Source organism: Aquarana catesbeiana, linkage group LG06 (genome assembly GCF_042186555.1).
Source record: "Aquarana catesbeiana isolate 2022-GZ linkage group LG06, ASM4218655v1, whole genome shotgun sequence".
Lineage (NCBI taxonomy): Eukaryota > Metazoa > Chordata > Amphibia > Anura > Ranidae > Aquarana > Aquarana catesbeiana.
The window spans coordinates 105,332,822-105,355,885 of NC_133329.1; the positions used below are offsets into that span (position 1 = coordinate 105,332,822).

The window sequence follows — 23,064 nt, forward strand, 5'->3', positions numbered from 1 at the left end:
TTCACCGCTCCTAAACCGCTCCTGCTCATTGAAATCAATGGGACAGCGCGGCTATACCGCGGTAATACCGCGGCTATAGCCGCGCTATACGAGGGATTTTAACCCTTTTTCGGCCGCCAGCGGGGGGTTAAAATCGCACCGCTAGCGGCCGAATACCGCGATAAAACAGCGCTAAAAATAACGCTGTTTTACCGCCGACGCCCCCTACCGCCCCAGTGTGAAAGGGGCCTAAGTGTAATTTCATTGTTCTATTAAGATGAATTGGTAAATACTACACTATGTGAATCTCCCTCTGTACTTTAGGCTGGGTTCACATATGTGTGAATTGGATGTGGCTTTTTGCCGAATCCAATTTGCAGGATGTGTGAGTGTGACCGGCTCTCAATAAATCGCACTTGAACCGGTGAACAGACGTGCACCAGACCCCAGGCACGAACCCACAGCCGCACATATGTGAACCTGTCCTTAATCCCCTCTATGGAGTCTATTTTGGCTTAGGCGTATGTGGAGCTTCTGCATTCCGGATCGTGGTGTATGTGGCTGCTATGCAGCATGGTGTTTAGTGATCTCCTTGTGGGATCAGAGAAGCTTGTTTGCCCCCCCCCCCCTTTAAAGTGGTAGTAAAGTCCCTCTGGATACTTCTACCTACAGGTAAGCTTATAATAAATCTTACCTGTAGGTACAAGGAATATCTCCTAAACCTGCATCTTTTAGGAGATATTCATTGTCTTTGGAGCCGGTGATGTCACCGGCGCATGCGCTTTGAAGGAACGGCATTCTAGTGGCATCCATTTAGAGCCCTGTGCTGTGAGAGTGACGTCATTGCATAGCTCCAAACATTTTAAGATGGGAATGAGGGACACCTACTAGCAAATGTATGTAGGCATAGGACACACCCCCTGCCACACCCCCTTAAAGGAAAATTAACCCCAAAAAAAGGTTAATTAAATCCACAAGTGCTTTTTTTACCACTACTATTCCTTTATATTGGCTTTTAAAATGTACAAATACAGTAATTTAGAAATCAGATGAAAGGTTTAGCACTGGGAAACACTTTTTGAAAGATAAAAAGTGCAATTTATATACATCTATACAGATCAGACCAAAATGAGGGACAAATGAGGGGGAAAGAGGGACAGAGGGACATTGCTCCAAATCAAGGACAGTCCCTCGAAATCAGGGACAGTTGGGAGAGGTATGTCATTGCGGCTCGGCCATTCAAAGGACCGAAGCCCGTGAACTGGTGAGTGAAGGTAAGTCTTTCATAATGTGCTAGTATGCTTTGCATACTAGCACATTATGATTTTAACAGATCTTTACTTCCGCTTTAACATTTGACACTTATTTTTTGTGGGGGAGAGGGTTTTCAGTTTTTTTTTTAAATAAACTTTATGCTAAACTTTATGCTAAGTGTACAAAACGTACACTTTATACATTGCAATGTAGGGCGATTTAGCACAGTGTGCGACAATAAAATGCAGCATGTCTACATTTTAGCGCAGCACTAGGCTGGGTTGCAGTGTGCATGGGACACATAGGAAACAATTGTTCCTTTTGTGTCCCTGCGGTGAGCCGGTGACAGATGTTTTACAATATGGTTGCAGAGAGTGAGAATTAGCCCTTACTAAAGTTGAAAAGTGCCTTTACTATAGGTGTAGGCCACTCAAGTACCGCATGAAGCCTGACAATCTTTTGCACAGCTACTAGCCAGCAAATTGTAGGATTTCTGACAAGATCAGTAGGCAAGTTCAGTGATTTATTATCTTACTCATAAAAGAATTTACAACATCACCTGACATATTTTATGAGCAGATTGGTATCAATATGCTATAGTAATACTATAACAATCAGTTCTGAGCTTTGTACTAGTCCAGAACGAAGCTTGATTGTAGGCGGGTCAGCTGTGCTGAGGTCCCAGAACGAGGTCTGGTTGTAGGCGGGTCAGCTGTGCTGAGGTCCCAGAACGAAGCTTGGTTGTAGGCAGGTCAGCTGTGTTGAGGTCCCAGAACGAGGCTTGGTTGCAGGAAGGAAGGAGCTTAGTACACAGTGTGGGAAATCCGATGAGGACTGAGAGCTGATCTCTTGACTGGACTATAGAGAGGAGTCCTGGGGACAGGTACTGGGATGTGCTGCTGCAGGGTTATCAGCCAGAGAGTGGGGTGGTGTACAGATAACACTGTGGGGAGGGGATTATTGATGAACATACATGTGATAAGGTGACTTTCCTGGCTGAGAACTGTGTGACCACCATGGGGCTAATATGTATATATTCCAGTATGACATGAATGGCACCAGACTGGCATATGGGGCATTTCTAGGGACACTGTGCTATATATCCCAGTATGACATGAATGGCACTAGACTGGCATACGGGGCATTTCCAGGGACACTGTGCTAAATATCCAAGTATGACATGAATGGCACCAGACTGGCATATGGAGCATTTCCAGGGACACTGTGCTATATATTCCAGTATGACATGAATGGCACTAGACTGGCACACGGGGCATTTCCAGGGACACTGTGCTATATATCCCAGTATGACATGAATGGCACTAGACTGGCACACGGGGCATTTCCAGGGACACTGTGCTATATATTCCAGTATGACATGAATGGCACTAGACTGGCACACGGGGCATTTCCAGGGACACTGTGCTATATATCTCAGCATTCCCTGCATGGCACCAGGCTTAGATACCAGTCAGGGACACTGTTCTATATATCCCATTATATGATCTGTGACACTGGACTGACATACCGGTCATTTCCAGGGACACTGTGCTATATATCCCAGCATATTATGAATGGGACACTTTGATATCCACATAAAGTGTGGGAGGGAAGATAGAACCATGGTGGTGTAGATACTATTAGTTGCACATGTATTGAGTATCTTCACCTGTCAGAGATTCTTTGGCAGGAAGTTCCCGGTAATCGAAAGGAAGTAGAATTATTGGGGCAGACTCATGCAATGTATGTTGGCACGACTGCATGTGGTCCCCATCGGGAGAGAATGTGAGAGGGTGACAGCGCTGGCGAACAGTCCAGGGACACAGCGTTGTCACCCTATAGCAGGAAGTGCTGGCACAAGGTCCTTCATGGCAGGATCACCAGCTGTTATATTTAACATGCCTCCCAACTTTTTGAGATGGGAATGAGGGACACCTATTGGCAAATGTATGCAGGCGTAGGACACACCTCTTGCGCACGCCCCCTTAAAGGAGAATTGTACAAAAAAATTATTAGTTAAACCCACAAGTGCTTTTTACCACTACTATTCCTTTAAATTGGCTTTTGAAGTTTACAAATGTAGAAATTTTAGTAATTGGATTAAGGATTATGGGACAGTCCCTCCAAATCAGGGACAATTGGGAGCTATGTATTTAATGAAAGCCACACATTTTAGAAATATTGAAAATGACTTCTGAAATGACATTAACATGTGACAGCCTTCATGGGATTGTAGTGATTCCATTTATTCTCTGATAGAAGGTCATCTTTTGCTGTACATGCCTCTGACTGCCTGTGTTTCATGTTGTAGGTTACAGCGCCCCCCTATGATGGATCAGGACATTCTGTCTGTGCGCTCTGCTGTCTATGGTGCCCTCACCGACTTGTCAAAGATCTCTGATGGAGATAGATTGGTGGAAGTGCTGACCGGCATGAAATGTTTCCTTGGGCAGGGTGAGAATCCGGCAACTGTGCAGGAGATGGTCGAGTTTTATAAAACACACTACACTCCTTTTCTTAGGTTTTTGGTGACCAAAATGGGTCCCCAATGGTTGGATCTTCTGACTTCAGAACATTTGGATCTTTGGGACAGTTTCTTCCTGGAGGGTCCTGCAGACCAAGCCTTCCTGGTGCTGGTGGACAGTCTGAGGCAAACAGGGTGAGTGTCTGAGTCAAATAGAACTAAAGAATCAAATGGAAAACTTTTTTCATTTCATTTTAGATAGAATAAGGTCTCTTTCACACTTGTGCGACTTGTCCTGGGACTGCAAAGCCGCATGACAAGTCGTACCCCATGATTTCCAATGAGTACCATTCCTATCTGGGCGACTTCAAAGTGGTCCCTGTACTAATTTGGTCCAACTTTGATGCGAGTTGAGGTCCATAGACCTCTAGTTTACACAGGCATCCCCTGAAATTGTGCGACTTTGTGTGAAAGGGGCCTAAGGTAAAAATTTGGGATTTTCTTTCACTTTCACCATTAAGCTGCCATTGATGATTCGTTTTTTTTTTTTTTGTCTAGCCAATGGGGGAGGGGGAGAGGCTGCAGCTGCTGGAATATGTTACATGTTCCATCCTAAATTCTCTATGGAACACACATATGTTCCAAAAGGTCAACTTATCCTGTAACTGTCCCAGATTGACCCTACCCCCACAAGTGTCCCCATAGGAAGCTGCTTCCCATGGGGGCACTTATGCCGTGCTCATTCTGGAGCGACCTCTTTGCATCTGAGACACACAGAGTACAGCTCGCCTAGAAAACGCCCCCCCCCCCCCCCCCCACGCCGCTCCCTCCTCACTGGTTGATTGACAGCAACGGGAGCAAATGGTGCAGTGAGGTGGCAGAGACTGGGAGAGCCGCTGCTCTGCTGCACATCACTGGATCGGGATTCGGGCTCAGATAAGTATAATGGGGGGGCTCAGGGGGCAGCTGCACACTGAAGGATTTTATCTTCATGCATAGAATGCACGAAGGTAAAAAACCTTTAGCCTTGGTTCACACTAGTGCAATGCAGACACCGCATGTGATTCGCACAGGAACCACATCGCATTGTGATGTCTGTGCAGTGCGATTTGAGCCATTCTTTTTGTCTCAAATGAGCATGAAAATGGTGCAGGACCCTTTTTTTCCGCACCTGAATCGCATCGCATGGGTGTTTACATCCATGCGGTATGATTCTGGCAGTCGCACTGTGTTTTGTGATCTGTGTCAGCATGTCATTATTTTAACAGTGACATCTGCAGCAGATCGCATGGACGCTGTGCAGCAATGTGGTGTGGAAGACAAACATGGTTTTCTGTGTTTCCCGCACCACATAAGTGTTGACCAGTGCTTAGGGTTTAGTCCTGGTTCACGCCTATGCAATTTTTTTTTTTGGTGCTTTTTGCAGAAATGTACTACAGTTCATTGAACATGGTTTCCTATGGGACACATTCACATCTATGCTTTTTTCAGCCACAGCATTTTTGGAAAGGATCAGAGACTTTTTTTAAACGCAAAATGGTTCTTCTTCGGTTCAATAGACTACAATGGAGAAGCTGCAGAAAAGCATATAGTGTGTTTTTGCTGTGATTTTGCTGCAATTTTCGGTTTTGAATCTGCCCATCAACAAATTGGGCAAAAAAAAAAAAACCATTAAAAATGCAAATCGCGGTAAAATACGTGTGTAAAAATCACTGCAGAAACGTTCAAAAGCAAGCTGCATAGGTGTGAACCGAACCTTCCATAGAATCACTTTAATAAATTCAGATTCATGAAAAAACTGAAAACCAAAAAACACTAAGACCCGGTTCACACTAGGACGACTTGTCAGGCGACCTAGTCGACTTACAAGTAGCGTCCCGTTCTGTACAATGGAACCGTTCTAAGTGGAGCGACGCAAGGTTCCTGTACTACTTTGGGGGCGACTTGCATAGACTTCTATACAGAAGTCGTTTTGCAAGTCGCCGTGGCAGTCGTGTGCAGGTCGCCTCGGTGAGGCGACCTGCAAGTCGTGCCGCCCCTAGTGTGAACCGAGCCTAAGGGTCCTTTCACACAGGAGGTCCACTCGGCGGACTCCATTTTGCTCAGTTGGGGATCGATCCGCTGATCCCCCGCCGAGCATTCAGATGACAGGTCCATCTTTGCTCACTGTGCAGAGACAGGCTTGTCGGAGCCCCGCTCTCCTCTATGGGGAGATTGGGTGAAAACTGACTTCTCTATGGGATCCGATCACATCCGGTCCACCAGACGGATGGAAAATAGGGTCTCCTTCCGCCTGGATTTCACAGATCGGATCAGATAGCAGCGGATGTCAACGGACATGTCACTGCTGACATCCGCTGCTCCAGAGGAGTGAATGGAGGCTCCGATCAGGTCCACCTGAAAAACTGACAGGCGGACCTGATCAGAGCGCCCACGTGAAAGGGGCCTAATGGATAGAAGAAGAGATACTTTTTATTACTCATGTTGTCTTGAGAATTACCTTGTATGTTTATAACTTGACTTAAGGTAAAATCTGTAAAGTCTAGTAAGTTATTGCCAACTGTTCTTTTTTTCTAATAAGTTTGAAACTGGCATTTGTGGGACAAAATGGTCAGCATTTCAGTTGAAGTGTGAATAGCTGACTTTCTCATCGTATACATCTGAAGTGTATGGTCATCATGTTTTTGTTTGCTTGTTCCTTTAAAGGCCCTCTGCTCGCCTGGATCACTGTGTTCACGTTCTTGAGAAATTCTTGCATCGCGGGGCCCTGGCGGAAGTCATCTGGGAGGTGTGTGAGCAGCAGCTGGAAGCCACTCCAACTCCTGTCTTGCATGAAGCTATCTTGGCAAAAATCTGTAACTTGCCTGACCATGTGGCCAATTGTCTGCAGAAACATAATAAGTCCATCTTCTATTCCCAAAACTACTTCCCTCACATCGGAAATGCCATCCTGAAAGTGCTGCAGATGGTGTCTGTGTCATTAAGAGGTAACTTGACATCCATGATTTGAGTGCATTGTGTAGAAACCACTGTGAAAGTTTACCTCTTAAGAAAAGGTCCAGCTAAACTTTTTTTTCATAATTACTTATGAAGTCCGGGTACCCCTTGTGAATTTATAAGTTTAAATCTTTTTTTTAAAGTCTTTGTATTTTTTTTTCTTCATAATTTAATCTTCAAAATTTTCATGACATTGAAATGAGGAAGACAAAATAGTGAGTCCAAGAACAAAAAACCACATCAATGTATCAAACCTTAAGTTCGTTCCATGCTAGCCAGCATCCATCCAGCCCCAAATAGCGTTAAACCTTTTTGCGGGCCGAGCATTTTCAGCAATTCACAATATACCGTGTTCATAATGTTATATACCACGGAGAACATTGTTCACCAATCACATTATGACTGTTGCACCATTTCTCTGATGTTAATAGCCAAGGGAACAGATTGATGATCTGCCATATTGGAAGCAGCCACCGAGGTAGCCCCCGAAACGTGTCCAGGTACTTCAATGGGTATACGTACTGTAGGTTAGAACACACACACTGCTTTATGTGAAGAGCAACACACACGCATACATACACTAACTATATATATATATATATATATATATATATATATACACACACACACACACTGATCAGCCATATCTTTATAACCACCCACCTAATATTGAGTAGGTCACCCTTTTGCCACCAAAACAGCCGTTGAGGCATTGACCCCACTAGACCTGAAAAAATGCTGGGGTATCTGGCACCAAGCTGTTGGCAGCAGAGACTTTAAGTCCTGTAAGTCACGAGGTAGGGCCTCCATGGATCAGACTTGTTTTTCCAGTACATCCCATAGATGCTTAACTGGATTGAGATCTGGAGAATTTGAAAGCCAAGTCAACACTTTAAACTCGTTGAGTCTTGAACCATGAACCATTTTTGCAGTGTGACAGTGTGCAGTATTCCGCTGGAAGAGGCCACTGCTTTCAGACAATGCCGTTTCCATTAAGGGGTGTACTTGGTCAGCAACAATGTTTTGGTAGGTGGTATGGTCAAGTAATATCCACATAAATGGCAGGACCCAAGGTTTGCCAGCAGAACATTGCCCAAAGCATCACACTCCCTCCAATGGCTTGCCTTCATCCTATACTGCATCCTGGTGCCATTTGTTTTTTTTTTTTCCCTAGGTAGGCGATGTGCACTCACCCGGCCATCCACATAATGTAAAAGAAAATGTGATTCATCAGACCAGGCTACCTTCTTCCATTGCTCTGTGGTCCAGTTCTGATAGTTACTTGCCCATTGTAGGCACTTTTGTCTGTGGATACGGATCAGCATGGGCACCCTAACCTGTTTGTGGCCACACAGCCCCATACATAACAAACTGTGATGCCCATTTTTTCTGCTTTCAAAACATCAACTTCACGGACAACATGTTTGCTATCTGCCCAATATATCCTACCCACTTTCAGTTGCTATTGTAATGAGATCATGAATGTTATTCGCTTAACTTCCCAGTGGTCATAAAGTTTAGGCTGATCGGTGTGTGTGTGTGTGTATGTGTGTGTGTGTGTGTGTGTGTATATGTGTGTGTGTATATATATATATATATATATATATATATATATATATATATATATATATATATATATATATATATATATATATATATATATATATATATAATGGCCTCTGAGGAAAGTCAGTGCATGTATTCTGCAGACTAATCACTGAGCGGTTAAAATAAAATAAATAAATCAATGCTGTGCCTGTGCGGGTTAAAGCAATAGGTTCATTTTAATGTAGCTCTCTCCAGCAGCACATGTTTACTTATCTTTTACTTGCCTGCAACTCATTTTATCTGCTGGAAGTGAAGGAAAGTCCTGTGTAAACTTCAAGTTGTTGGAGTTGTAGCAGAGGACTATGGACTCCCCATTATACAGTGCTGGTTATCCCTGTCACATGGAGTGAGTCAAATGCTCATTCATATTTTGTCTATAAACTGACATTGAATACCAGAATGATCCCTGTTCATATTCCGTACCCAGATGTACCAGCTATTTCTTTTTAGCTCCTGATACTGAACAGAATAGAGGCGAAGTGAAGGAAAGGTAAGTATATGTCACCAGGAATGGGGAGAGTAAAGCAAACCTATTGCCATGTCATCAGGGCTGCTGCTAGAAATCACAGAATGTGACTGAGGACAAAGATTTATTAGTTCCTTTCTCTGCAGCTTCAGCTACACGGATGAATGACTAGGAAGCTCTCTGAATCTTCCTGCTCATTCACAAACTGAAGCATAGTAAACTTTGCTTCAGTGATGAATGGACACAGGAGTGGTTGGTACTGATTGCTTACTGTGTGCATCCGGGAAAGGAAGGTTCCCGTAAATTACACATTTACCCGGCCTTTATCCTGCTCTCCATCCTAAAACTTACCACTGTGCTCCCGTAGCATCTTCCTGTGGGAGAGGGGAGGAGGGAAGCCAGCAGTGCTGTGGGGGAAAGGGGCACACAGGGGGCCCCGGCAGGAGATGGAATGGGCACATGTGGTAGGACCAATCCACCTGCAGTGCAGCAGGAGGGAGAAAGAGGAGGAGAAGCCAGCAGCGCTGCAGGGGGAGGATCGGTGTCTGCAATAAGACTGTAGAGCTGGCCCTACTGCTCAGAAGGTGCCCGGCCCCCCTTTTGAACTGATGTGCCCTGGGCCCAGTATAGGAAGGCTGGCTGTACTGCCTTATCAGCGGCCCCGCTTGTCATATTAGGGAAAAAACTATTTGCATAATCTTTTTTTAATCCTATTTTTCTTTTCTTCATAGATGGCAAAGGCTGCTCCATCAATTTTGTATCTCAGCTGCTTGGCAAAGTCTGCATGCAAGGCCGGCAAAGTGAGTAGACTTGAACATGGTAGAGGCATAGCGGTGAAACAAATTGCCCAATAATACTGGTCACAGAGCGACTGACTGCTTTTCCTGTGCATAGCAACATATATTATTACAGTGGTTTACTATATTTGCGCCTCTTTTCTGAATTTGGCATCCTGTCAAAGTTGCAGAGAATTTTAGTGGTGGTCCTTTTTTTTTTTTTATACACAGATCAACAATTCAAAGTTGTTTCTATTTAGATATAACCGCGCTATGTGAGCATTTTATATGCTACATTTTAATATTAAGACAATCAATCAAAAATATATAAGTAATAAATACAAAAATTGTGTTCCCACAACCCATATAAAGAAAATTATTTTATATGTAGCAGTGCTGCGCCTATCTTAATACAAACTAATACCTTCAATCGCAATTGCTATGTGAAGCCGGGTGACTGAGTGCCAAAACATGAAGTGACGCGGGAGCCGCTGCCCTGCTTTATGTATTGCATGCAAATGTTCTTTATCAGATGTAAGTGCAATTTTAACTAATAAAACATTTCTAAAAACGTACTACACCATGGGGGGCCCTCACTATTGTATGAGTCCATTGCACAGAGAAAGTTCGATCTTTTAAAGACCCATACATCTATATATGTGGCAACACGAGGAGGCAATCCAAGTGAGGCTTTAACCAAGTGGAACCAAAAGCAGCCCCAAGGTGGGGAAAGTGTTATTTGGGAGGTTCACTGTTTTTCATACTACCATCCCCCCCCCCCCCCCACCACCACCACCACCACCACCACCACCTGCAGTGCCACCGTTATTGAGCATGCTCAAATGAGCTGAAGGGCTCTGCCTGCCCTTTGGGTCCTGACAGTGCCCTTTGGTACATCTGCGCCCGCACAAGTGATTTTCTGCAAGGGTGATTTCCCTCTTAGCCGGCTTTGCGCACGTGTGTAGGAACTTGGCGCATGCGCAGATGGTTGAAGAAAAAAACTGTGTGTGTGTGTGTGTGCAGTTGTGCTGCCGGGCTCACTCTGGACTAGAAACCCTTCGGCATAACTGCACATGCGCAGAGGGTGGGGAGAAGCTAGCGTAATTCTTATTTTGAAATGCAAGAAACGCATAAGTAAGAAACGCAAAAAAGTAGTGCTTTGCAGCACAAATAAGTGACATTAGATTTAAAAATAATTCTGTCCAGTTGTAAGAGAGGGAGGGACAAGAGGTAGGCCAAAATGACATGCCCTTTAGGCCTCATGCCCACGGACGTTTTTAAAAACGAGCTGTAAAGCTAGTACCGATGCCTAGAAAAAGCGGCATTAAAAACATTAGCGTTTATGTGCGTTAGTGTTAAGTAGCGTTTTTTAAGAAACATAAACCTCTCAGGTATATGACACTCCCAAATTTCCCACAATGCCACAGAAACGCCGGAGCTCAAAAATGGCGATGCGTCGTTTTTGCACATTTTTTTGCGATTGGCGCTTTTACAGCTCTAGTGCCGTGCCTCAGAACGCCCTGGTCCTGGGTTTTTTTTTTTTTGCAGCTTAAAAACGCCTATGCCATTTACAGCTCAAAAACACCATGGTGGGCATGAGGCCATAGGCTAATATGGAAAGGTGTTTTTAAGCTGCAAAAAACGCTCATAAAAGCGGCTGTAAAAACGTCCGTGGGCATGAGGCCTTAGGGTGAAGGCTCTAATTTATATGTCTTTTTGTTTTTATTCATCACATATAAATATACAAAAACATTAGTTTGTAAGCATTTATACGTAATTAGTGGTAGAAATTTTTGCTCATTACATATAGGCCTCTTGCACACTGCAGCTTGAAAAAGCTCAGTACAGCGTTTTTTTTTTTTTTTTGTTTTTTTTAATAATTTAAAAATCTGTGTTCCTGGTCAGTATTTTGCACCGTTGTGTGCAAATATAACCTCAAATATTTACCTCGAAAGGTATTGTGTGCGCCAATGTGCATAAGTATGTGCAAATTGGCTCTAAACAAACACCGGAAATTATGTCCAAAAAAGCCTAAACTCAAACATCAGTACCACGTGTAAAAGGCAATACAGTCTTGGATTCCTGCTTTGTAGTTTTCCTAATATCTGTACAAATCTACAAAACAAGTCTGATGGAAAACAATTGACTCAAATAATTCTCTAATTATGTGAAATGCCTACAATCCTTCATATAGAGACTGAAGTCTAGTTTGGGAGCTTAGGAACCTCCGTTTTATTTATTTTATTTTTTAATTTAAGACAAATAAATGGTACTTTTTATATAAATATATATGTGTTTTAGCTTTTTCAAAGTATGCCATGTTGATAGCGCCACTTTAACGTGTTTTTTTTCTTCTATTTATTAGTGTAGGGAGGAGTTCTGTTTAGTGATGTGTTTAAAGAGCAGCTAAGCTGTGGTTCCCAAGTGCTATTACCTGTCTTAAATCTAAACTCAAAAAACAAAATGTAATATTGCAACTTATAAGTCTTTAGATTTGGTGGCTGCATTATATTTCTATTTTTTCCAGGCTTTTTTTTCTTCGTTATTTTCACGTGCTGATCCTGCCAGTAACACGCTTCCTGTTCTAGGATGACAATCTCATTGACTGTATCCATAGAGAAGCAGTGTTGTCACCTTAGGACAGGACTTACGAATACCTCATCCTCTCTTTTTCTTTATAACATAGAAGGAAGGGGTTCTGTAGTCCTCATATCACTGGGACAATGTAACTGATAATGCAGCACAGAAAGCTATCAGCTCCCATGTTTACTGACAGGATCAATGGGTATTTTTTTGAAACAATATAATAGAGCAGTGGTCATTAACCCTGCCCTCAGGGCCAACTAACAGACCAGGTCTTATGTATTACCTTGAGGAGATGCAGACTAGAATACTGCAATCACTGAGCAGCAAACCTGGCCTGTTGGTGGGCCCTGAGGACAGGGTTGATGACCACTGTAATAGAACACTGTTAATGGTCTATTTCCGGAAGCAAAGGGAGCAAATAAGAGAAGTCCGTTGTTGGGGTTTTTACGTGCGTTAGATTTCAGATAGACTTGAAATACATACCAGTGTGTTAACAATAATGGTGCACATTCTCTTGTTTATTTACAGGGGAGCTGTTTTCAGTTCTGTTGCCACGTTTGACTGCCCTGGTCCAATCAGATTGCATCTGGCAGAGGATTTGCTGGAGACTGATGGAGTCTGTCCCTGACAGGTGGATGGAGCCGGTGGTGACTGGGCTTGCACAAATGGCACCTGGGTAATGTCTTCTCTTGTGTGTTGTTCTGTTGTCATGTTGGCTGCAGATTCCAACAGGAATTATCAGGTTATCTGAACTAGGTTTGTATGTCCTCCACATGCCTAGATTTCCCCTGCTATACTGGTTATAATCCAAAAACATATTGGGAGGTTACACAGCCTCCGTACAAACTAGTTCTATTGGGTGACTGTGGTAGAATATTAGATTTATTTTGGGAGGAAGGACTGACTTTCAAGACAAAGCCCTGTAGTTCCTGTCTAGCTATTTTCCACCTGGGGATATCATGAATATGGTGTGAATGGACATGGAAATTTCTGCTGTGCAGGGGATGACAGGAGGATAATAGCAAGGCAAATTCAGGTACAGTGGCTTGAAAAAGTATTCACACCCCTTTGAAATTTTCCACATTTTGTCATGTTACAACCAAAAACATCAATCTATTTTATGTGATAGACCAACACAAAGTGGCACATAATTGTGTAGTGGAAGGAAAATGATAAATGGTTTTCGATTTAAAAAAAAAATAATTATCTGAAAAGTGTGGTGTGCATTTGTATTCAGCCCCCTTTACTCTTGATACCCCTAACCAAAATCTAGTGGAACCAATTGCCTTCAGAAGTCACCTAATTAGTAAATATAGTCCACCTGTGTGTAATTTAATCTCAGTATAAATACAGCTGTTCTGTGAAGCCCTCAGAGGTTTGTTAGAGAACCTTAGTGAACAAACAGCATCATGAAGGCCAAGGAACACACCAGACAGGTCAGGGATAAAGTTGAGAAGTTTAAAGCAGGGTTAGATTATAAAAAAATTATCCCAACCTTTGAACATCTCACGGAGCACTGTTCAATCCATCACCTGAAAATGGAAAGAGTATGACACAACTGCAAATCTACCAAGACATAAAATGTCAATGTCTAACAAGACAGAGCATTAATCAGAGAAGCAGCCAAGAGGCCCATGATAACTCTGGAGGAGCTGCAGAGATCCACAGCTCAGGTGGGAGAATCTGTCCACAGGACAACTATTAGTCGTGCACTCCACAAATCTTGGCTTTATGGAAGAGTGGCAAGAAGAAAGTCATTGTTGAAAGAAAGCCATAAGAAGTCCCGTTTGCAGTTTGCGAGAAGCCATGTGAGGGACACAGCAAATATGTGAAAGAAGGTGCTCTGGTCAGATGAGACCAAAATTGAACTTTTTGACCTAAAAGTAAAACGCTATGTGTGGCGGAAAACTAACACTGCACATCACCCTGAACACACCTAAATCCAATTGAGGATCTGTGGCAAGACTTGAAAATTGCTGTTCACAGACGCTCTCCATCCAACCTGACTGAGCTTGAGCTATTTTGTAAAGAAGAATGGGCAAAAATGTCACTCTCTAGATGTGCAAAGCTGGTAGAGACTGGAAAAGACTTATGCCGCGTACACACGGTCGGACTTTTCGTCTACAAAAGTCCGACAGCCTGTCCGACAGACTTCCGGCGGACTTCCGGCGGACTTTCGGCGGACTTGCAGCAGACTTTCTAACGAACGGACTTGCCTACACACGACCACACAAAAGTCCGACGGATTCGTACGTGATGACGTACACCGGACTAAAATAAGGAAGTTCATAGCCAGTAGCCAATAGCTGCCCTAGCATGGGTTTTTGTCCGTCGGACTAGCACACAGACGAGCGGATTTCGGGGTCCGTCGTAGTTATGACGTAAAGATTTGAAGCATGTTTCAAATCTAAAGTCCGTCGGATTTGAGGCTGAAAAAGTCTGCTGAAAGTCCGGAGAAGCCCACACACGATCGGATTACCAGCCAGCTTTAGTCCGTCGGCGTCCGTTGGACTTTTGTAGATGAAAAGTCCGACCGTGTGTACGCGGCATAACAGCTGTAATTGCAGTGAAAGGTGGTTCTACAAAGTATTGACTCAGGGGGCTGAATACAAATGCACCCCACACTTTTCACATATTTGTAATAAAATTGAAAACCATTTATCATTTTCTTTCCACTTCACAATTATGTGCCACTTTGTGTTGGTCTATCACATAAAATCCCAAATAAATACATTTGTTTTTGGTTGTAACATGACAAAATGTAGAATATTTCAAGGGGGTATGAATATTTTTTCAAGGCACTGTACTTAAAGTGGTATACCCACTTTTTTTATTTTTACCTGTATGGTTTAAGAGATAATCACTTTGCATGCAGCCGCTGACATCAGCAACGCATGCGCTGTGAATACCCGGCTGAAGGTCCAGCAGACGCTGCCAGACCTTGCCGGAAAGAAGACTCCCGAGCGCATGCGGGAGGGTATACAACCGCTTTAAAGCAGCTTTGATTGCTTTCCTTTTCCCAGCCTCCAACTAATTTGCAGACTTTTTTTTTTTTTTTTTACCTGCTCTCACTTCCTTTTAATCTTTGCCAAGGCAAGAGTGATGTTACTTCCATCGGAACAATTCACCCCAACCCTACCATCACAAAAAAATCGTTACTGGTCGTACGTTCCCTCAATACAGTTCTAAAGAGTAGCAACCACCTTATATAAACGTATAAGTAGGGAAATATGTGGACATCAGTAATACATATCAAGCAACAGAAATACACCAGTAATCAAAGAACATACTTGCCGCTACTCAGATCCCTCTACACACACATGCACAAAGGAGATCAAAAAGGTTTTAACAGTTACTAAGCAAAATTTAAAAACAAAGGGGCCTACAGGTTTTTTAGCTGCTGACTTTTTAATTTTCACAAGCCCGGATGAAGTCTTCTTTAACGGGATCAATACACACCTCAAAGTTTGCATTGAGCACCAGGATGGATCAACTTGATTTTAAATCATAATTTTTAAAGTGCAACTGTCATTTCTGTCCTGCAGCGGCTCCTCTTCTGACCCGCTGCTGACTCACCGACAGTCCCATTCACTTTAATAGGACGGCTGGTGATACAGCAGTGACACAACAAGGTGAGGGACGTGGTGGCGGCAGGTGAGTGGATGCCCGCTAACAGGCACTGCCATGATGGATCTGAAATGACAGGTGCGCTTTAAATGTAAGCACTTATTCTTGCTGGTAGTTAGAATCTTTAATGTTTGCAAACAAAATGAAGGTTTCCTATTTAGAATAATAAGCTGTCAGGTTAGTAAACAGCAATGTTAGAACCGATTTCAATCATACAGTTTGTAGTGTACATAGATTTGCAATTTTGTCCACTCCTGGGACGGGTGATCTGTCTATCAAAGTTCCCCGGACAAGTGGGAGGGGCTGTATGTGACGGCGTGCAGCGGGGAACACACAGCTATTGAAATGAAAGCTGTGATGTTCCCGGCGCTGTAATCAAAGAGTCGGTGGCTCTCCTTCCCCTTCAATGGCTGCAATGGGGACACTGGCTACACTACTGGGGACACTGGCTACGCTGCAGTGGAGACACTGGCTGCCCTGCTGGGGACACTGGCTGCAATGGGGACACTGGCTACGCTGCAATGGGGACACTGGCTGCCCTACTGGGGACACTGGTTGCCTGCATCTGACGGGCACTGCTGAGGCTGCATTGATCTCTTGTATCATCTCCTGTAGTATGTCCCCAGTCTCTGACCATCTCCTGTACCATGTCTGCAGTCTCTGATCATCTCCTGTACCATGTCTGCAGTCTCTGACAATCTCCTGTAGTATGTCTGCAGTCTCTGACAATCTCCTGTAGTATGTCTGCAGTCTCTGACAATCTCCTGTAGTATGTCTGCAGTCTCTGACCATCTCCTGTAGTATGTCTGCAGTCTCTGATCATCTCCTGTACCATGTCTGCAGTCTCTGATCATCTCCTGTACCATGTCTGCAGTCTCTGACCATCTCCTGTACCATGTCTGCAGTCTCTGACCATCTCCTGTACCATGTCTGCAGTCTCTGACCATCTCCTGTACCATGTCTGCAGTCTCTGACCATCTCCTGTACCATGTCTGCAGTCTCTGACCATCTCCTGTACCATGTCTGCAGTCTCTGACCATCTCCTGTACCATCTCTGCAGTCTCTGACCATCTCCTGTACCATGTCGTCAGTCTCTGACCATCTCCTGTACCATGTCGTCAGTCTCTGACCATCTCCTGTACCATGTCGTCAGTCTCTGACCATCTCCTGTACCATGTCGTCAGTCTCTGACCATCTCCTGTACCATGTCGTCAGTCTCTGACCATCTCCTGTACCATGTCGTCAGTCTCTGACCATCTCCTGTACCATGTCGTCAGTCTCTGACCATCTCCTGTACCATGTCGTCAGTCTCTGACCATCTCCTGTACCATGTCGTCAGTCTCTGACCATCTCCTGTACCATGTCGTCAGTCTCTGACCATCTCCTGTACCATGTCGTCAGTCTCTGACCATCTCCTGTACCATGTCGTCAGTCTCTGACCATCTCCTGTACCATGTCGTCAGTCTCTGACCATCTCCTGTACCATGTCGTCAGTCTCTGACCATCTCCTGTACCATGTCGTCAGTCTCTGACCATCTCCTGTACCATGTCGTCAGTCTCTGACCATCTCCTGTACCATGTCGTCAGTCTCTGACCATCTCCTGTACCATGTCGTCAGTCTCTGACCATCTCCTGTACCATGTCGTCAGTCTCTGACCATCTCCTGTACCATGTCGTCAGTCTCTGACCATCTCCTGTACCATGTCGTCAGTCTCTGACCATCTCCTGTACCATGTCGTCAGTCTCTGACCATCTCCTGTACCATGTCGTCAGTCTCTGACCATCTCCTGTACCATGTCGTCAGTCTCTGACCATCTCCTGTACCATGTCTGCAGTCTCTGACCATCTCCTGTACCATCTCTGCAGTCTCTGACCATCTCCTGTAAAATGTCCCCAGTCGCTGACCATCTCCTGTATAAAAATATTTTTTAAAACAGTCACTTTCGGTATCGGTTTTGGTTTTCGGGATCAAGGAAGATTTATTTTCTGTATTGGTTTCGGCACCAAAAAACCCATTCGGTGCATCCCTAGGATAAAGGAATATCCCTGAACTTTGTTTTATCTCATGGTTACTGTGAAATTGTGTGAATGCATCAATGCAGTGCATGTTATCTCAGCTTGCAGAGCTTGGATTAATTGAATGCGTTTAACAAAAATGTACATATTGCAGAATATACAGCCTCATGCTACATAACTAAGCTCCATTTCATGCTGAATAAACTAAGTTATTAATATATCTTAAATAGAAAACTATCTTTAGATTTTTTATTTAAAAAAAATTGAAAAAATAAAAAAAATCTGATTTAAATAAAAAAAAATAGATTTTTTTAGATTAAAAAAATAATAATAATTGATATCCACCCTGTTGAGCGCAGGTAAACACATGTGATGCACACTGATGTGCATTGGTATTAGGGTTGCACGGATACCGGTATTGGTGCCGTTACTGAGCATTTGCACGAATACCTGTGCAAATGCTCCAATACCTGAAACTGATACCTTTTCGGTGCAATATGAGCCCATAAAAAAATGAATGGGCTCAAATCACACTGCAAAGTATCACATGCGATTTCAACAGGAATGTGATGCGATTCCTGTCTGAATCGCATGCAGTCTCCGCACCGCTCCTGTGTGAACCCAGGCTTCTCATAGTGACTTCAGCCTGCGATTCAGATAGGAATCGCACTGCATTCCTGTTCAAATTGCATGCGATTCTTTGCAGTGCGAATTGAACCCATTTATTTTTTATGGGCTCAAATCGCACCGCAAAGGAATCCATATCAGCGAGTACTTGACCAAAAGTATTGGTACTCGTACTTGCCGGTAAAAAAAACAGTATCAGTGTAACCAAAATTGGTATGCTGTGTTACGGTCTATCATGCTCTTTTCTCCTGCCTCCTTGGAACATGCGAAGGGTCTGTGGCATGACAAAGGAGACAAACTTGTGTTGACCTGTTATTTTCATGTGCGTTTTAAGTACTTAAACAAAGTTGGGCTTGCTCTACTTTTTTTTCCTGCTGCAAACCGGTGCATATCAGGGCACCGATGTGAACTTCTCCCATTCACATACCTTCTTTTACAGGTCCTAGCTTTGGCATACTTTGAAATGTGCCAATGCATCTGATGTGAATGGTCCCTTTTTTAAACATATATTTCATGAATTATTGAGCTGGATTAATTGGTGTTGTGTATTGTCTGCCCAGAGTTCATCTTATATCTATGCAAACCTGTTCCTTTTTTTTTAATGCTCAAATCTTTATTATATACTTTGTGTTATTCTTAGACCTTCTGCTCTTTCCCAGTTGCTGGGTGATCTGGTTTTGAAAAATAAGAAGACTCAGTTCATTGTCACCCAGAAGCTGCTGTTCCTGCAGTATGGTCACAAGGTAAATGTGAGCTTGCAACTTACTTTGATAGAAATCACAGTGGTAATTGTATGTAAAATGGCTCTTTTCTTGTTCTTGTGCAGAACGAGATGCTGCAAACTATTCTGGGATATCTGGCTATGGAAAATAGTCGCCGGGCATTGTTGATTAAGGTGGGTATGAGTAGTGGATATTTTTGTTGCAAATTAACCACTTCAGCCCCGGAAGGTTTTACCCCCTTCCTGACCAGAGCACTTTTTACAATTCGGCACTGCGTCGCTTTAACTGCTAATTGCGCGGTCATGCAATGCTGTACCCAAACAAAATTTGCGTCCTTTTCTTCCCACAAATAGAGCTTTCTTTTGATGGTATTTGATCACCTCTGCCGTTTTTATTTTTTGCGCTATACACGGAAAAAGACCGAAAATTTTGAAAAAAAATGATATTTTCTACTTTTTGTTCTAAAAAAAATCCAATAAACTCAATTTTAGTCATACATTTAGGCCAAAATGTATTCGGCCACATGTCTTTGGTAGAAAAAATGTCAATAAGTGTATATTTATTGGTTTGCGCAAAAGTTATAGCGCCTACAAACTAGGGTACATTTTCTGGAATTTACACAGCCTTTAATTTATGACTGCCTATGTCGTTTCTTGAGGTGCTAAAATGACAGGGCAGTACAAAACCCCCACAAATGACCCCATTTTGGAAAGTAGACACCCCAAGGAATTTGCTGAGAGGCATGTTGAGCCCATTGAATATTCATTTTTTTTGTCCCAAGTGATTGAATAATGACAAAAAAAAAAAAAAAAAAAAAAAAAACATTACAAAAAGTTGTCACTAAATGATATATTGCTCACACAGGCCATGGGCATATGTGGAATTGCACCCCAAAATACATTTAGCTGCTTCTCCTGAGTACGAGGATACCACATGTGTGGGACTTTTTGGGAGCCTAGCCGCGTACGGGGCCCCGAAAACCAATCAGTGCCTTCAGGATTTCTAAGGGCGTACATTTTTGATTTTACTCCTCACTACCTATCACAGTTTCGGAGGCCATGGAATGCCCAGGTGGCACAAACCCCCCCAAAATGACCCCATTTTGGAAAGTAGACACCCCAAGCTATTTGCTGAGAGGCATGGTGAGTATTTTGCAGCTCTCATTTGTTTTTGAAAATAAAGAAAGACGAGAAAAAATTTTTTTTTTTCTTTTTTCAATTTTCAAAACTTTGTGACAAAAAGTGAGGTCTGCAAAATACTCACTATACCTCTCAGCAAATAGCTTGGGGTGTCTACTTTCCAAAATGGGGTCATTTGGGGGGGGTTTTTTGCCACCTGGGCATTCCATGGCCTCCGAGACTGTGATAGGCAGTGAAGAGTGAAATCAAAAATTTACGGCCTTAGAAAGCCTGAAGGCGGTGCTTGGTTTTCGGGGTCCCGTACGCGGCTAGGCTCCCAAAAAGTCTCACACATGTGGTATCCCCGTACTCAGGAGAAGCAACAGAATGTATTTTGGGGTGTAATTTCACATATTCCCATGGCATGTTTGAGCAATATATCATTTAGTGACAACTTTGCGCAAAAAAAAATAAAAAAAATAAAAAATTGTCTCTTTCCCGCAACTTGTGTCACAATATAAAATATTCCATGGACTCGACATGCCTCTCAGCAAATAGCTTGGGGTGTCTACTTTCCAAAATGGGGTCATTTGGGGGGGTTTTGAACTGTCCTGGCATTTTATGCACAACATCTAGAAGCTTACGTCACACATCGCACACTCTTCTAACCACTTGAAGACAAAGCCCTTTCTGACACTTTTTGATTACATAAAAAAATAATTTTTTTTTGCAAGAAAATTACTTTGAACCCCCAAACATTATATATTTTTTTAAAGCAAATGCCCTACAGATTAAAATGGTGGGTGTTTCATTTTTTTTTTTTCACACAGTATTTGCGCAGCGATTTTTCAAACGCATTTTTTGGGGAAAAAACACACTTTTTTAAATTTTAATGCACTAAAACACACTATATTGCCCAAATGTTTGATGAAATAAAAAAGATGATCTTAGGCCGAGTACATGGATACCAAACATGACATGCTTTAAAATTGCGCACAAACGTGCAGTGGCGACAAACTAAATACATTTTTAAAAGCCTTTAAAAGCCTTTACAGGTTACCACTTTAGATTTACAGAGGAGGTCTACTGCTAAAATTACTACCCTCGATCTGACGTTCGCGGTGATACCTCACATGCATGGTGCAATTGCTGTTTACATTTGACGCCAGACCGACGCTTGCGTTCGCCTTAGCGCGAGAGCAGGGGGGACAGGGGTGCTTTATTATTATTTTTTTATCTTATTTTTAAACTGTTCCTTTCATTTTTTTTTTTTAAATCATTTTTATTGTTATCTCAGGGAATGTAAATATCCCCTATCATAGCAATAGGTAGTGACAGGTACTCTTTTTTGCAAAAATTGGGGTCTATTAGACCCTAGATTTCTCCTCTGCCCTCAAAGCATCTGACCACACCAAGATCGGTGTGATAAAATGCTTTCCCAATTTCCCAATGGCGCTGTTTACATCCGGCGAAATCTAAGTCATAAAATGCTCGTAGCTTCCGGTTTCTTAGGCCATAGAGATGTTTGGAGCCACTCTGGTCTCTGATCAGCTCTATGGTCAGCTGGCTGAATCACCGGCTGCATTCTCAGGTTCCCTGTTGAGACAGGAGAGCCAGAGAAAAACACGGAAGACGTTGGGGGGGGGGGGCATTCCCTCCCACTGCTTGTAAAAGCAGTCTAGAGGCTAATTAGCTGCTAGGATTGCTTTTACATGAAAGCCAATCGCTGGCTGAAAAGAATGATACCAAGATGATACCTAAACCTGCAGGCATCATTCTGGTATAACCACTCAAAGTCGTGAATGGCGTACCTGAAGACAAAAAAATGGTTAACAATAAAGCACAGTAAACGGTAAAGTATAAAAAATTGCATATCTGAAAAGCAAACATGATAAAACATAACAACAATAAAACATTGCAGAATAGAATACAGTAAAAAAGAGCAGAACAATAGAGAGAGAATAGAGAGAGAGAACAATAAAACGACAACTATTTTTATTTTATTTTATATTTTTGTTTGCGTCACGCCTATACCCGCGCTTGCTGCAGACACGACATCTTTTTTGGGGGGGTTCGCTGGGTAGGGGTACTCGGGAGGACATAAAGAAAATGCCTCTCATGCAGCCGACTGCATTTGGTTGGGGATGTGAATGGGGGAAGTACGGGCGCTGCAGAAGTGGTGGGTTCCCAATTAGGATTGGCGAATGCAGCAGGAAGGGCACTATGGACACGACGGGCCTGTGTTTGTCTTCTTGGTGGCAGCGGGACACTACTTGTGCTTGCCACCTCACCAGCTTGAACTGCATTTATGGGACTCGCCATGTCACCAAGTGTTACTGCAGTGCTGGTTTGACTACGACCGGGGTGTACTAGGCTGCTGGTGCTTGCCAGTTCACCAAAACGCTACCAAAAAAACTGTTAGCGATCGCAGGGATCAGGCCTGACTCTGCGAACGCTGCAGTTATGTGTTTAGTGTTTTGTAAGTGTCAGTGATCGATCGATACTGCACTTGGGTGGGCTGGGCTGGGCTGGGCCGGGCGGAGGGGCAAAACGCAGGTGCTAGCAGGTATCTGGGCTGATCCCGCTAACACTGCGTTTGTGGGAACCCTAAACTGCTGGGGACGCTAGTATAGATCTGATCAGATCAGATATTGATTCGTTCAGATACTATACCACTAAGGGAGGTGTACGGTGCGTGCGTGGGTGTTAGCGGTACTGGCGCTAACCTGACGCTGCCTGGGGCTGGTGCTTGCCAGTTCACCAAAACGCTACCAAGAAAACTGTTAGCGATCGCAGGGATCAGGCCTGACTCTGTGAACGCTGC

At 43.4% G+C, this 23,064-nt stretch overlaps 1 protein-coding gene across 1 annotated transcript in view; it reads left to right on the top strand.

The window, feature by feature from the left end:
- The first annotated feature begins 1,963 nt into the window (after positions 1 to 1,963).
- Positions 1,964 to 23,064, top strand: part of TELO2 (telomere maintenance 2) — a 58,195-nt gene continuing 37,094 nt past the window's right edge. Inside the window, exons 1-7 of the mRNA XM_073636605.1 lie at positions 1,964 to 2,116; positions 3,545 to 3,892; positions 6,404 to 6,684; positions 9,500 to 9,568; positions 12,659 to 12,806; positions 19,041 to 19,143; positions 19,227 to 19,295. Coding sequence (XP_073492706.1) covers positions 3,561 to 3,892; positions 6,404 to 6,684; positions 9,500 to 9,568; positions 12,659 to 12,806; positions 19,041 to 19,143; positions 19,227 to 19,295 — 1,002 coding nt within the window. The 5' untranslated portion in view covers positions 1,964 to 2,116; positions 3,545 to 3,560. The remainder of the gene's footprint in view (positions 2,117 to 3,544; positions 3,893 to 6,403; positions 6,685 to 9,499; positions 9,569 to 12,658; positions 12,807 to 19,040; positions 19,144 to 19,226; positions 19,296 to 23,064) is intronic.